The sequence below is a fragment of the Podarcis cretensis genome (genome assembly GCF_951804945.1).
Source record: "Podarcis cretensis genome assembly, chromosome: 13".
NCBI lineage: Eukaryota > Metazoa > Chordata > Lepidosauria > Squamata > Lacertidae > Podarcis > Podarcis cretensis.
Window position 1 is genome coordinate 36,471,964 of NC_137182.1, and position 16,439 is coordinate 36,488,402.

At 48.3% G+C, this 16,439-nt stretch overlaps 1 protein-coding gene and 1 long non-coding RNA gene across 7 annotated transcripts in view; one reads left to right on the forward strand and one right to left on the reverse strand.

Moving 5' to 3' along the window:
- Positions 1-16,439, reverse strand: part of LOC307201404 — a 124,431-nt gene that overhangs the window by 54,354 nt on the left and 53,638 nt on the right. The window lies entirely within an intron of this gene.
- Positions 2,368-16,439, forward strand: part of LOC307201373 (voltage-gated potassium channel KCNC1-like) — a 50,249-nt gene continuing 36,177 nt past the window's right edge. For all 5 annotated transcript variants that reach the window (XR_013832691.1, XR_013832692.1, XM_079950525.1 and 2 more), the window contains exons 1-2: positions 2,368-2,729; positions 9,186-10,059. Coding sequence is in view for 3 of the 5 variants with exons in the window: in XM_079950525.1 (XP_079806651.1) it covers positions 9,460-10,059 (600 nt within the window). In the remaining 2 variants the exon portion in view is untranslated. The remainder of the gene's footprint in view (positions 2,730-9,185; positions 10,060-16,439) is intronic.

Sequence of the window (16,439 nt, forward strand, 5' to 3'; positions counted from 1 at the left end):
ACCCCAGTAAGGGGTATACCTATACTACACTATCTTTTATTTTGGTTTTATGCCACAGCTTCCTCCCCCCAAAAACCATTGTAACTGTGGCTTGGTGAGCATGCCAAGAATTTTCCAGCGCCACAGAACTACATTTCCCATGATTCCTGGCAGAGAGGGAATTGCTACTTAAAACTAATTTAAACCAGTATCATAGATATTGCAAATTTTTAAGGGAGTTTGCAACCACAAGGCATGGTGCTGACCTCTGGCCTAGAAGCCCTTATAGAAGGAGGATTGCCTGCATGGAGTAAAGATAAAGGTGTTTCTGAGTGTGTGAATAAACTAGCCTGCTGTACAAAGGCAGTTTTGCTCTGCCCAGTTTTGCCTCTTGCTCTGCCATGGCCAGCATGTGGCCCTTGGGAGGTTGCTCAGAAAGGAACTCAGTGTGGAAAAGGCTCCCCACCCTGAGGCTAAGAGATGCTGAGTGGCCCAGCCTCAGCCAATGGCTTCATCATGATGGAGAAGCGATTTGAACCTATGCATCTCTGCCTCAAGTCTACACTGGCTTTCACCACCTCCAAACACTATTTTAGAGTGCAGGGGCATATATATTAATAATTCTTTATTCAGGAAGCTGTGTGAAATCAGGAACCAACTTCAGCACCATGTAGCACCATTTCCCTGTACAGTGCTGGTAAACTCTACAGCTCCCAGGTCTACAACCCCTGACACACTGGGTAAGATTCCCATTACTGTCTCTTCTGCATGCTCAGCAACAGAGGCGGAGCTGTTGTTATTTCAATAGCAGTAGGAACACAGGAAATTGCCATATGCTGAAACAAGACCATTGGTCCATCCAGTGCTAACTACACAGATTGACAGAACCTCTCCAGGGTTCCAGGCAGAATACTTTTTTCCTGCCGTTACTGAAGATGCCAGGAATTAGAATTGGGACCTTCTGCATGCAGGGCATGTTCTCTGCCAGAGAGCTGCAGCCATTTCCTGTAGTCTGTAGCTGTGGTCACAGAACATGACTAGTGGCCAGATATCTATGGCTCTTTAAAGACCCACAGATTACCACTCATCTGTCTCAGAGGCTTGGGGCAGATTGCAGTCATCTTTATCTCATTTTTATCCTCACAAAAGTGCCTGGATTATTGTTGTGGGATGGGGATGACAGCTGATCGCAAACGGCAAGCCAATTTAGACTGTACATATCCTTGCGGTTCACTAATAAGGCAAAGCCACCCTATCAAATTATGCACCTGGCGTGTAGGAGAAGGTGCGCCATCTTGGCTAGAGTGTTGGACGAGGATGGCAGAGACCCAGGTTCAAATCCTGACTCTGCCACGTATTTTTTTATTACATTAATATACCACCTTTTCCTCCAAGGAGCTCAAAGTGGTGCACTTGGTTCTCCGCTCTCCATCCATTTTATCCTCACAACAACCCTGTGAGGTAGGTCAGGCCAAGAGACAGTGACTGAAGAGACAGCCTGGAAGCTTGCTGGGTGGCCTTGGGCCAGTAACAATCTCTCTCTCTCTCTCTCTCTCTCTCTCTCTCTCAGCTTAAGCTACCTCGCAAGGTTGTTGTGAGTGAGAGCAAAATTGGGAGGGGGGGCGCTAAGCATCACCTCAAGCTCCTTAGAGGAGGGGAGGGGTATAAACTTAATAAACAAGCCCGTCCATACATTTCACCCTGAGATCTAAGACACCAAGGGTGGTTCCTCTTTGGAGGCTCCACCTTTCCCAGCCACAGCTCAGGGGGTGCCATGTCCTCTAAATATAGACTTATTTCGTGCCTCCCACACACTTGAGATTTCGCACATTCCAGGCTAAATTCAACTCTTCCCCACTGCAGCTAAATCCCATCACATCCCCTTCAGCTGACTCAGGAATACCCCTCCCAAACTCACCTCAGCCTCTCAGCCCCACTTTTCTTTAAGGTGGCTGTATTTATCTTTACCTGTCCTCCCCCCCCCCCCAGCCTTGGAATTTCATACTGAGTTTTCAAGTGAGGGGTGGCGCATCTTTAAAAACACCCCTCTCTGCTCCCTGGGTCTCCACAGAGTCCAGGGTGGCTCGCTTTGTTTATGTGTGTCAGGGAAACACGTATATGGCCCCAAACGCACGACCCCGCTCCTTCATCGCCACTTGTTTACCTCCAATGCCGCGCACAGCGCTTGATGGGAAGCTGCCTCTTAGCAAGCAATTGAGCTGTGGCTGCTCTAATCCTGGACTAGATTTCTTTGCGTATATTACTCCCCCCCCCCCAAAAAAAAAGGAAGGAAGGAAGAGCAACTGTTCCATGAGATGCCCCAAAATTCCACCTTAAGAGGCAGTGATGTCATCACGGGGTCCGCAGTACCAGAAGGCGCAGCCTGCATCCGGAGACCAGGGGTGGGGGGCGGGAGGCAGAGACGCACAAGGTGTGTGTGGGGGGACAGACGGACAGACTGACTCCTATTCGTCGACATCCTGCATCTTCCTTCCCCCCCACCAAAAAAAGCAAAAAGCTCCCCATCATCCTCTCCATTCTCCCTCTGCTCTCTGCTTCAAGGGGTTCTCTGTCCCCTCAAGGTGCTGGGGGAGCTTCTTATAGCCTCTGTCTTCGCCTCACTGGTTGATTTTTATTTTTTTTTAAGAATTTTGGTTGGGGGGAGGTTGGGGGTGAAGATTCCCCCCTCCATCTCTGCTCCTTCATCTCTCTCAAAAATATTATTAAGCCACAAGGGGTTGGTTTGGCAGGTAAGTATGGGCCTTCAGTGGCTACATTGTGTGTGTTTGTTTGTTTGTTTGTGTATGTGTGTGTACATCTATAGTGTGTGTTTGTGTGGTGTTTTGTTTTCCCCTGGGGCGGCAGTGGGGGGGAGGTGAGGGGGAATCATTGAGTGTCCCCTTTTACCTAACACTGAGACCATAGGACAGAAGGAGGGGGGGGGGGAGTTTCAGCACCTGTGAGGTGACCGGCTGCATGTTAACATTGGTGTGCTTGTATTTTGCTCATTAGTGCCAGCCTAGCTGAGAGAGAGAGAGAGAAAGAGACAGACAGACAGACTTGCTTCTGATGGCTATTTGCCTGTCTGGGTGTATGTGTGTGTGTAAGAGAGAAAGATGACTGTCAGTTTGTGGATATTTGTGTGCTGCCCACTGCAGTGTGTGAATGAGTGAAGGATAGCTTTAAGTGTATATGAGGAAGGAAGGAAGGAAGGAAGGAAGGAAGGAAGGAAGGAAGGAAGGACAGTCTGCATGTCTGGTGGACATATGAGACTGTCCACTAAGGTGTGTGAAAGAATGGTTCGAGTGTATGGGCAGTTTGTGTGTGCATGTGTATATATGTCTGGGACTGATAGATTATGACTCAGGCGGTGTGCGGTTTGTGTGGTATGTGAGCTTGTACGATTTCAACTGGTGCATGAAAGAAATTAGCGCGCCTAAAGTATGCCGACAAGTACCAGTTATTAGGATGTGCTTGTTCTAAGGGTCTGAGCACATCTGTGTCCATGGATACAGGAGAAACAGGTGAGGATTTGTGTGCCGTTGCGTCTTTGTGTGGTGACTGTGTCTGTGGTGTCCCTTGGGCTTTTCTGTTGTGTGATGTCTGTGTTGGTGTGGTGCGCCAGTGAACTGGAGGGGGAGGGGTTTAGGAAGAGAGAAACATAACTCCCATGAGAAAACAAACACTGACACACTGACACACAACACTGAAGTAAAGCTCACATAGAACGTCATCTCACTTAGCCCTATGTACATACAGAGAGATCATAACAGAGACAACCAGAAAAAGCAGACACTGTACATGCCCCCCACCCTTATACACTCTCACGCATTGATTACTGTCATACACATGTGCTTACACTTGCATAATAGCTCACCCACATTCACACAAGCCGGCACTCCAGGCGCCCTTGCCTTTTTACCCTCATATAGCAAAGGGCAAAGTGAAACATCTGAAACAAATTTTGAGGTAGGAAAAAACCAAAAATCTTATATGGTTTGAATGCATGTGTAGAAAATAGATAGTGGAAGGTTTTTTTAACAAACAAAACAAAACCCAAACCAGCTCTTATATCAAAACTCATACTGACATTAATTATATTATATTATACTATATTTCCAAACAGCCTTTCAATCATAATGGCTCCCATAATGGTTTCAGATGAGCACAAACTTTAATGATTAACAATTCAAATAATTTTACAGTACCATCCAAAGCATGCTTACTTAGAAATAAGCACATGTGAGTTCAGCTGGAACTTATGCTGAAGGAAGTTTAGATAGGGTTACAGTCTTTAATAATAAAACCAGACTGCAGTTCTCTGCCCACTTTCTGGGGAATAATCCCCCAGCAATGGAGCTTATTGTTTAGTAGACCTGTATAGCAGACCTGCTGTTAATTATCTGCAGATGAAGGCACTTCAAGTGGCTGCGTATGATGCTGTGTATCTGACCTAGACCTCTGAATGTTCTGGCTGCTGCCTTAGCCCCTTCCTATCCCACCCTCCGCATTTGTACATTCTGATTTATAAATTTGAAATCTGGGGGGTGAATAATTCTGAGGTAAATGTGTAAACATGTTCAAAGTTGGGTGGCAATACTTCAAACACATGCACAGCACTCAATAAGTGGTTTTGAGACTAGACGTGCTTCGCTGATTTTTAGCTCTGCGAGTCATCCTATCATGCAAATAAGTCTTATTCCAGAATCCGATCATGCAGGTGTGACTTACTCCAGAATATGGCCATATGCAGTCATTTTGCTTTCTGTAAGGTTGCTCTCACATGTAGAGGTCTACGCTTGAACACATGTAAACAGATACAAAATTGTCACATTTTTACTCTTAAGTTACCAGTAACATCTTCTGAAGCACACATAAAACGTTGCCTTAAAACGCACCATGCTGCGTTTGCGTAAACATGCCTGCCCTCATATTCAAACACACCACTTCATTCATACATGCACAAATACCTAAGTGCACACTCAAATCTGTGTACAGTCACCTCCACTCACAAAGAAACATACACAAGGGAATAGTGGGTATTGCAGTCCTCTCTTGTGCATTCACACACATCCTTAATTTGAACAAAAAAAAGATCACACCAGCATAAATATCACATACACACACTTGATTGCATATTCATTATTTTCATATAAGGCTGATTCACACATGCACACGTCAGTTGATTTCTTATCATTTGATGAGAAACAGGCAGCTGAATGTGTGAATGCTCCATTGAAAAATATTGCATTTGAGGTGGAGTCACCAAGTGATCAGTTGTGCATGAAGGAACCAGCTCTGAGATACCAACTGTCCATCTCTTAGGTGCCTTTTAGAATGCACAGCCAGAGCCAAGTAGACACACCATCAACATAGCTATGGCTGTGGTCCTTTGCATTCATCTGGGAGAAAGAGATACAAAACAGGGTGCAGTTTATTTCTGAGTAAACTGAGCACAGGATCATGTTGCCAGGCTTACAGCATAGTGTTCTCCACACAAAGAATACAAAATCATTTCAGAACACTCATGCTGCACTCACACACACACACACACACACACACTATGCATACCATGTCATCCCAACACAGAGATCCCTGCACACACTCACAACACATGGATCCATCCTCAATTACAGATTTCTTCATATACAAATTCTGCTCGCACCTATAGTTACTTACTACACCTTTACACACAATACATACATTTAAACCCACATACAGTACTCATTTCTGCACCCAAACTCATCACATGCATGTATCACTGCAAACAGACACAGGCCATTTCCCTTACACACAAACCCACCGTATAAACCCATTTTAAGATAGGCAGAAATGCATTGCCCCGTATGTCACTTCCTATCTAAACCAGCGTAATCCTACCTAAATAGACCCATTACTCTCTGTACATGCATCTCAATCTAAACAGTTTTCAATGAAGGAAGAACCCAAACGTCAACTTTTTAATTAAAACAAAAGCCCCTGAATCCAACTTTTCAAAACTTCCATTCTAACATTGATTTACTTGTTTGAGGGAGTTTTAAAGAACTAAACATTATGGTTCTGTAGATGCATTTTTAATGCAATAACATGTTCATTTGCTGAATTTAGAATGCATTACATATTAATTTTCAAAAATCACTAAATTCAAAAGTATCCATAACAGTATTTAGTTATTGCATTGATTTCCTGACTCCCCTTCTTCCAAAGATTCCTGCACTGCAGGCAGTTGGACTAAATAACCCTCATGGTCCCTTCCAGCTACAATTCTACGATTCTATGATGAAACCTAAGGTGGTATACACACACAGGCTCCCACCCTGGCCTTGGCCCAAATCGAGATCAGTCTTCATTTCACCTGGGCAGGCTGCATTATGTGTCTAGGAATAATAATAATAATAATAATAATAATAATAATAATAGGTGGGTGTTTGTTTGTTTTTAAAAAGAATAATATGAATTTAGAGGGCAAGGGAAATGCAGGCAAAATTAGGTCAGGAGAAATTGTTTGAGAATCTATTTTTTCCTCCACATGTATTTTAAGTCTCTATTATGCACTCATGCAAACCCTCCCACATTCTTTCTCTCTCACTAGTTTCTCCTTCCCACTCCACTCCACTTTCCCTACTTCTTCATCTCACAGCCCAGGAAATTGGATGGTGCGGCAATAGTGCTGGAGAAGAGACATTTACCTCCTCACCTGCCTAAAGCCAAGCCAATTCTCTCTTTTGTACTGAGAAACATTGCACAGACACACAGACACACACAGTCCCCCTCTGCAACGACACAAGAGTACAGGAGAGGGGGGTGTTGGGACTGGGTGAGCTACAGGCCAAGGAGGTTCCTTAGAGATGGCCAAGGGTTGTAGCCAAAGCTGGTTCTTCTCAGTGCAGACCACTGAAACAAATAGGCATGATTAACTTAGGCCCACGAATTCTAGTAGGTCTGCTCTGAGTACAGCTAGCACTGGACATACTGGTAATCCCCAGTGTAAAACTTCATGTGCAGGAAAGGGGAGAAGGAAGAACTGGAGGGGAGGATGGATAGGTCAGGGGGGACTATAGAGAGGGAAGCAGAGGCCATAAGGAGGAGGAAGTAGCCATGGGGGGAGGGCAAACAGTGGGGCACTGAAATTTCAAGGGATAGCAGGGGATAGAGGGTGAACTGGGGTGACCCACCAATGGGAGTATAGGAGAGCAACCACAGCTAGGAGGGAGAGAGGAGATTTGGAGGGAGGAACCCCACATGAAAAGTGTGGGTGCACAGGGGTCAAAAGTCATGTGGGAGAAAGTGGGGGCAAGGAGAAGACTGAAGGGGTCCTAAAGGTGGAGGAGAGCATAGAGGCTACCCAGCCCCTCAGCTTCAGGAAGATCATCATCAGGGTCCATATAGAAGTCAGCAAGGGAAGCCGGGTCCACTGCAGGAGGCAGGATCTGGCCGAAGATAGGAGGAGGAGCTGAGAAAGAACCAGAGTCAAGTGGGGCAAGAGTGGGGAGTCATGGGGCAGATAGGTTGCTACCTAGAAGAGAAAAAGGAATTGGTTCGTTAGTGTAAAGGGCGGGGGGGGGGGAGAGTTGGAGCCCAGCAGGTGCAGCAGTATGGGGAGAGGGCTGGGAGTCGGAAGTGGGGGAAGTGGAAACTGGAGGAGATAGCAAGGAAGGAGGGAGGGAGGGAGGAAGGGAGGAGGGGGTCAGTGGAGAAGGAAAACTGGCTGGTGGCCAAGAGAGGGAGAGATGAATTGGGAAGCGGTCAATGGCAGCGGAAGGACAGTGCAGAAGCAGTAGATTGAGCCTCCGTTCGAGAGGAAGGGGACGTTGAAGAAAGGGGGCGAAGTGAAGGAGAAGCAAAAAGAGGGGGGTCTGGGAAGATGGGGCAGGAGGCAAGGAAGGAGAGAGAGAGAGGGAAGGAAGGGTGGTAGATGGGTGGAACGAGTCGATATAAAAGTGAGCAGGGTGCTAAGACTGGGTGGGTAGTTCTCCTGGTGAAAGAGATGGGGAGAGGGGACAGAAGAGGCCCCTGAATGAGAAGAAGTGGCATTTCTCCTACACGTGAAGCTCAGGCGAGCATCTATTTTGCCACCGTTACACTTTGAGTGTGGAGATTGCAGAGCTGCTTCCAAACTTAATGTGGTAAAGGGGCAAACTAGGTTTTGCCTGATTTCTGTGCAATGAGGGAGAAGGAGGCAAGTCTCCGTGCAGGAAAAGTGTTTGTGAAGTGACCCTAGGCTAAGCAGAGGATGGAGGGGGGAAAGGCAGAAGTTCCCAGGGAAAGAAGGACAGAGATAAGAGAGTAGAGAAGGGAGATGTGGCAACACATGGAAGCGGGGAAGGAGAGGAGACCATGAAGAAGGAAGAAAGGAGAAGAGGAAGAGGGTTGATGAGGAAGACAAAGTCAGCAGAAGAAAGGAAAGGGGTAGAAGGAGGGAAGGATGTGAGGCTGTGACAGAGAAGAAATGAATGAAGGGTGAGAATGAATGGAGGACAGAAAAGAGGAGAGAGAGGGAGGCCAGAGAGATGAATGGGTATCCTAGGACTTGGAGATAATGATGGCAGATCTGCATGGACAGGCACTTGGAGAGGATAATGGTGCGCCAGGGGTAATAGCATGAAGCCTGCAGTGAAGGACTGCCGTGATGGTCCACAGGGGTCGAAAAACGATGGTGGCAGAGGGCTAAGGAGGGAACTGAAAAAGAGAAGGGGATGCAGAGGGCAGGAGGGAGGGGGAGAGAGAGAGATTGGGGGGGGGGGTAGAAGGAGGGAAGGCTGTGTGTGAGGATGGAAGAGATGGAGTGGGAGTGACAGAAAGAGGAGAGAGTGATAATGGCAGAGGGATGCAGTGGCAATGCCGGTCATTACGAGAGGGATGGGAGGAAGGAGAGGAGAGTGGAGAAGCGTACATGGTGGGATGGGGAGGGCGAAGGCGTAACGCAGCAGGGAGCGCGAGTGGCCAAGAAGCGCCATGGAGGGAGCGAGAGGAAGAAGGGGTGAGGATGGCAGGGGCCACGGGGCGCGGACAATGGAAAGGACGGCGGTCCGAGCGGAGTGTCGGCGTGCGGATGGATGGATGGTGGGACGGGAGCAATGGAGGGCAGCGAGCGGAGGGAGCGCGGCCGAGGCTGCGGAGGACTGTGGCGGAGCAGCCGTCCGCACTCACCTTCCCTGTCCCTTTCTCTCTCTCTCTCTCTCTCTTTCTGTCCCTCTCTTTCGCAGACCCCGGCGCCGCGCCGCGGGCTCTTTCTCTGCCAACTCCTGCCTCCTCCTCCTGCTGCTGCTGCTGCTGCTGCGCCCGCCCCGTCTAGAAAGAGCCTCGCCCCCCTTCCCTCTTGGCCGCGCTCCCTCCTGCCTTCTCCTTTCCCCGCGGCAGGAGGGGTGGGGGGAGAGGGGGTGGGCCGAGGAGGAGGAGGGGCCAGGATGACGCCTCGCGCCCTGATTTGACACCTGCGCACCGTCGGGGGGCGGCCCCCCGCCTCGGCCCGCGCCGCCGATGCTGAGCTCAGTGTGCGTCTCCTCTTTCCGCGGGCGCAAGTCTGGGAACAAGCCGCCGTCCAAGTCATGTTTGAAAGGGGAGATGGGCCGGAACGAAGACAACGACAAGATAGTCATCAACGTGGGCGGCATCCGGCATGAGACGTACCGCAGCACCCTCAAGACCCTGCCGGGCACGCGGCTGTCGTGGCTCACCGAGCCCGACGCCTGCAGCAACTTCGACTACGACCCCAAGGCCGACGAGTTCTTCTTCGACCGGCACCCGCAGGTCTTCGCCTACGTGCTCAACTACTACCGCACGGGGAAGCTGCACTGCCCGGCCGACGTGTGCGGGCCCCTCTTCGAGGAGGAGCTGGCCTTCTGGGGCATCGACGAGACCGACGTGGAAGCCTGCTGCTGGATGAACTACCGGCAGCACCGCGACGCCGAGGAGGCCCTCGACAGCTTCGAGGCGCCCGAGAGCCAGGACGATGAGGAGAGCGGAGACCTCAAGCGCCACTGCCTGCAGGAGGACGGGCGCAAGCTGGGCCGGTGGGCCGCCATGCAGCCCAAGGTGTGGGCGCTCTTCGAGGACCCCTACTCCTCCAGGATGGCCAGGGTGAGTAGTGCGGGGCTGGGGGCTTGGGGCACCCACCCGCTCACCTAGATGCTTCCTCGGGCTCACCTCATGTGGGCAGCATGGAGGAGCAGGATAGAGATACCTATGGCTGCTGCTGCTGCTGCTATTGCTGTTAGCATCGTGACTACTAGCATTGACGCTCTTGTCCCCACTAGTGGCACAGGGGAAGGCAAGCAGGGGAGCGGGGAGGCAGGGTCCCTGCCCCAAGGAACTTACAGATCTAAATGTTGACAAGAGGAGTCAGGGGAGAGTAGCAGAATAGGGGCAAGCATAGTTAAGGCTGGCAGAAGTTAATCCCACTCTGTTCATTGGGGCTTATTGCCAAGGAAGTGCAGAAAGGTTTGAGGGCAGCCTTGGTTTGTGTAGGGGAGAGGAGAGGCGAGCATCCTAGCTTTTCTCTCCCTCCCTTACACTGAGTCAGGTCCCAGGTGCATTTAGCCCAGAATGACTACTCCGACAGGAGATGGCTTTGCAAGGTCTCAGGCTGCTACTTTTCACTTGGAGAGGGAAAAATTAAAGCTGGGAACATCTGAGTCCAAAGCATGAACTCTGCCTCCCTGAACTGAGTTCATTCTCCCAGTCTCTGGTTATGGCTGGAGGTGGGACAGAGTAAGCAAGAGAAATTTCTCTTTAAATGTTCTTTTGCTTGTTTCGCAATTGTCCCTTGGCTCTGTTCAACAGGAGGCCTTCTAGCCTTCTTCTTTGCTGTAAACCCTGACAACTTCCCAAAGAAACCTCCCCCCCCCAAAAAAAATGTACTTTTAAGAGAAAGGGGTGCAAGGCAGGTGGAAAAGGTGAGATGTAAAAGGTCAAGAGTGGAGGTGCAGGCTAATGTTGGAGGTGCAGTTGAGATGTGCAAGACTTGTCCCAAGCGAAATGGGCAATGGCACAATGCGCAGACTAGCGCAGAGGGACTGGTGTGCAAGGGTCCATGTGCAATGCTTGGTAAGCATGGATGGATGTGGAAATGTGGGGGGGGGAGAGAAGGATGTGTGAGTGGCACTGGGTGCTGGAGGTGAAGGCAGATTATGCAGTAGAAAAGATGAGGTTGCCAGTCTGAGTGTGCAAACAGAACAGACTGAGAAATGGAGATGTTCTGCAGGCAGGGATGTTTTTCAGGAGCTGATGGCACCAGTCACATCTTAGGCACACACAAGCGATGTGCACCGTACACTGAAGTGCCCTGTAGAGAGAACATATACAGTAATAAGTCAGATACTGCAAACAGACATCTAGAGGAAGGAATGGTTGGCTGGGAGAATACAGAATGTGGAGCGGAGAATGGTGCAGGTTTCAGAGGTGTCGCAAGGGCAATGGAAGAGGTGCACTCAGCCATGTCGAGGCATGCAAAATGTTACAGAAAATAGGAGAAGTTAATGTGCAGGCTAAGAGGGGGTGACTGAATGAGCCTGAATGATAGAGAGGGGCAGTGATTCCGGTTCAGGGAAAGCGTGCAAGAGACCCAAGTGTGAGAAATGGAACTCTAAGGAGAAAGGAGCATGAGGAAAGGAAGGGGGATCATGCAAGGAATGCTGCTGGTGGAAGTGAAAACGGGGTGCAAGAAAAAAAAGTTGAGCTCAAGAGTTGAGCACCACGGGACACGAGCGTGCGAATGAGTGTAGTAGTGTGTAGCAGCAGGAGGATCCAGACACGCATGCGCTGGGCTTATGACTTGCTTATCGGTGTCAGGGTGAATGCCTTGATCTCCAGCAGGAGGTGCTGCTAAAACAGCTCCAAGTCCTTTCTTCACTGTCCCCCAAAATAAGGTCCCCTGTCCTCCTCCTCTCTGGTCTCCACCATCCCCTCCACACACAGTTTATCTCAGGTCTCACTTGTGCCCTTCCTGAATTTTGGAATCCTCTGGTCTCACTGCAGTTTTGCGTAGTCCCCCCGCCCCCACTGCATGCCCCACTGCCAAATCTAGGGATCTTTCCTTTTCTCTCCATTCAGCCCAAATCGACATCATCTATCCAGGGAGAAACTCCAGATCTCCTCCCCCAATCTTCAGCAATGCAGTTCTGAATTGGCTCCCCCCCCCCTTCCCAGTGTGCTTGAATAATGCTGCTCAAAACTGCCCCCTTCCCAGACACTGCAGTTTAGAATCCCCCATCCTGCACTGCACCCCCAAATATCGCTCTCCTTACTGCATCCCCCCGTTCTTTTCCCCTTTTCTTTTTTTAGCCTATGCAGCTAAAGCCTTTCCTTAGGTAAAGCACTGTATAACTTCTTTTTGCAGAGCAGCTGAAAGGGGGGGGGGGTTAATGAAAGTCTGCTGCTTGTTCTCTCTCTCCTTCCCCCCCCCACCCCCGGCAACCCCTCCAGTATTACCTCTAGGACAATATTAGTGCTTTGCTATCTCTAGAACTGCAGAGCCAGCGGGTTGAGAAGGGGGGGAGGGGGCACCGCAGTGCAGTGTGGAAGCCCCAGAGTTTGCAGTGCAAAGCCGGCATTCTGCAATCCATTCCCCCTCCCCTCGCCCCAGGCAGCTGCTCTCAAGGGTGCAAGGCCTGTCCGGTCCCTTTATTCAGCCCCCCCTTCCTCCCCCATGCAGTTGGGAATGCAGCCAGAAAAAAGTTACAGCAGGGAGGAAGAGAGGGCAGGAGTGTTGGGGAGCAGGAAAGGGAGGGGGTTTGCTGGCAGTGGGAGCCAAGAAACCAACGGGACTATGAGGCAATGCTGCATTCAGGTGGACAGCACGTCAGGGATTCCATAAACAGAGGAGCTGGTTGAGAACTGAAGCCAGCATCTCCCCACTAGCAGCCGATATAACGGTGGCTCCCCACTTTATGCATTTACAGAAATGGCATATGTATGCTATAACTACAGTAGCGCCCCCCCCCCCGCAACCTTCTCTCTTTGGGCATTTGTGTATGAATAAGAGAAAGACGCAAATCAGTACTGAAGTTTGCAAAGTTGGGGGGGGGAGTTGAGGTTCATGCCCCAAGCACAGTGTTTGAATTACCTGCTTATGAAAAAGGATGCAAAGAGATTGGCCCCCATCCACCACTATCCTCACCAGACAGGCAGACAGAAGGAAAGAATATGGACTGGGGAAGAGGAGATAGAAAACCATATCGGTGGACAGCATAGTGAATAGATTGATGGGCCAAAATGCACTTCTGAATAATGCTTCTCCAATACGCAAAGACACATTTGCTTCGTTTTCGTTCACTCTGCACACACCAGCATGCATATTTTATAGTGATGCATAGGCAGGCTGGGGCTACAAAATCTGTACCAGAGCATATTTGATAGCTGCATCTAAGTCCCTACGTATCAGAGAGGGGTAAAGTTTGTGCGTTGAGAGAACAAATAGACAATGAATGAATAAAGACAAACACGGAGATCCTCTTCTTCCTCTCCTTCCCAGATCTTTTCACATCACAATTGTTCTTTTTAAGTTTGGCTTTTCTCTATCAGTTTGCACCTTCTTTTAAACTGGACTGTGTCCCAACTTTGATCCTGGAAGCACTTCAAGTCCCTTCATGGTATATAGACAAGGAAAAAGTTCCAGAGGGGCAGCTGCATTAATGTGGTGCACCAAATATAAACCAAGAGGCAACCTTAAAAGTTTTGTCACGGGCTCAATGGCAGTTCCTTGAGTAATTATGTATAATCATGTATATATTCCCATTTGTGTGGGTAGAGAAACATATTATATAACATAATTTGATTAAATCCAATGTAATTCTAAGCATGTTTGCTTGGAAGTTCAGTGGGACTTTGCAGCTAGCAAATGTGCTCAGGGTTGCAGTCTCAAATTGCCATTTGTAGTGTACAAATGGCGCTTACTCATAAATTAAAGACAAAGTGCAGGTATGTATACATATGCCTGTATGCAAATGGAAAGCATAAATATATGTACTCAGGACTGTTATTTCCCTTTACATTTCTCCCAACACTACAATTTTGTACTTTAACCACGTTTGAAGTATGGCATGAAAGTTTATTTCTTCATTAGCTGTGTGGACAGCAAACTCATACGTATGCTCACAGCTACATAACAATTAGGGAAAATATCACAGGCAAAGCAGCTTCATCTTTGTAATATTATATTATATTAATGTATATATTTTTAGGTATACATGCACGAGGGAACAAAGTATGGCCACATAACTCAGACAAGCCTGTTTTCAGTACGCAAAGGGTTATATATGGAATAAATGGGGGATGCGTTCTTTCAGGGAGGATGTTTAAAATGATGAAAATCAGATAAGTATCATTTACCACTGCATGCATTTTTAACGCCCAGATCCTTGTTCAGGGCAAATCTGCACTTTTTAATCAAATCGGGAACTAGGAACCCCGACTTCAGCATCATATAAAATGGATGATTTTTTTCTTTTCCTGCCAGCCTTGCAAGGGAAGTTCTGAGTTAAAATCCAATATACCCCTTCACTGTAATCAGCTATAAAGTTGAACCTTGGACCAAAAAAGGTTGATGCATCCAAAGTATTTGTGTCTGTCCAGCAGACTGAGAGCCAGTACCAGCTTCTGTGCTAAGGGAATTTATTTTTAACCAAGTTCACCTCTGCCTCTCCATCCCATCCTCACCTGTGATGTGCAAACATTGCTTTTATTCTTGAGGCTGAAAGAGAAGGCAAAGTCTTTTTGTCCTATAGGAGGCACTAGAGAGACAGTGCCAACACTGCAACAGAGCCGAGTCTTTCTTTTATCCATTTAGCAAACTCTGCACAAATTTCCGTGTCCCTTTGCTGGAGATCCTTGCTGTGCCCCCTTCCCTTTCATATTAATCCTCTGGCTTTCGTCTTCCCTGCATGATTAGCAAGCCAGTGCAGAAATTCTGGTTCAGCTTCTTAGGGAATTCAAAGGAAAGTAGATATGTGGGGGAAAGGAGGGGGGAGAGAGGATTTTTTTTTTTTTAAGGCTTTTAATGACTCTTGTGAATAATGACTGCAGAAAGGGAACAGATTCCAGATGCTGGCAAGAGCCAGCTACAAAGGGTGGCTTCTCTTATTTATTACAATGTGGGGCTCAAGCATCTCAATTCTCTAGTCTCCCCTTGTGTTAGTTTAAACACCTCCTCACTCAGAGAGTTCTGGCATTCAGCAGCCCAATTCAAATTTGCCAGCCTCCATTCTTGTCCCAAAGGCTACAGAAGTTCTGGTCCTGAACACCATCTTAACCCACAAGCCCATCTCCTTCTCCAATGAATCCAGGAGACCTAGTTGCCAGCTCTCACTGTTTTAACCTCCTAGACTCAACACTCCTCTAATTCAACTACCCCTATTCCCAGTATATCCACTCCCCTGATTTAAAAAACCAGCAGTTCTAGAGCAGTTCTCATATTTTCCCCTGCAAATCCAACTTCTTTCATGGCAATTGGGGAACTGTCATTGCCCTTGTCCCTCCTCATTTCACGCTCCTGCAGCCTTATCTGCTACCTACTCGGGGACCCAGTAAATCTCCCCTTGTATTCCCTAGAGTCACTCTTTGTCCCCCAAATCAAGAGTCCTGCCATGTAATTTTGCCTCTGCTCTTAAATCACTAAACTCAGTGGGTCAAAATTTCAGATATCCAGTTAATTGAATACGGATTCATAGTGCAGGTTAGAGCGGTAGGTACTCTTAAAGCCTTCTGTCCACTCAATTTCCTTCCAAGACCAAGATGATCCTGGCTTTGCACGTACATACATACGCACGCAAGCACACATTCCAACTCAGTAATTCCAGTCTTTCCACAGAAGCTCTTGCCTATTCTTTCAAACATGCATTCTCACACTCTTATCACTCTTGGTCCTGTGTGACCTCAGTGGTGCCATCTGTGCCCCACTCAGAATGAAAGGAAGCCCTCCTCCTGCCCCGCAAATGCAGCAGGACTGGCTTACTGCATTTCAAAGTGAGTGAATATATATACATTGCCATCTAAACAGGGACCCCATGTGGGACCGCACTGCCCACAATCTTAACTTACTTAACTGCACCGCCGTGTGGCTTTGCTCAATAACTCAGCAATCCGAGCATCCCATTCCTACCCTACTTTCTGTCAATCTGTATACTCACCCCCTGCTTTCAGTTCACAGAGCCCAAACATTTTTACTGTCCGTTTAGTCCTCTCTCCTCACTATCTGACCCCTCTACATACCCTTCACAGAAACCCCTGGAGTTTCGGAAAGCCCTCTTGCCAAATCGCACTTGACTCCTTTCCATCAACTTTTCCTCTGAAAATCATGGGTGCCTGGGGGTCCCCAAGCAATCCTTTACCCACAGCTCTCCAGAGGAAGCAAATCCCACCCCCACTTCCCTCCAGTATTGTGGAAAGATGCCCACTTTTACCCCAGGCGCTGAAGGACTATTGCAGTTTAATCCATTCCCTCCCCTTCATTCCTTGCCGCTCTC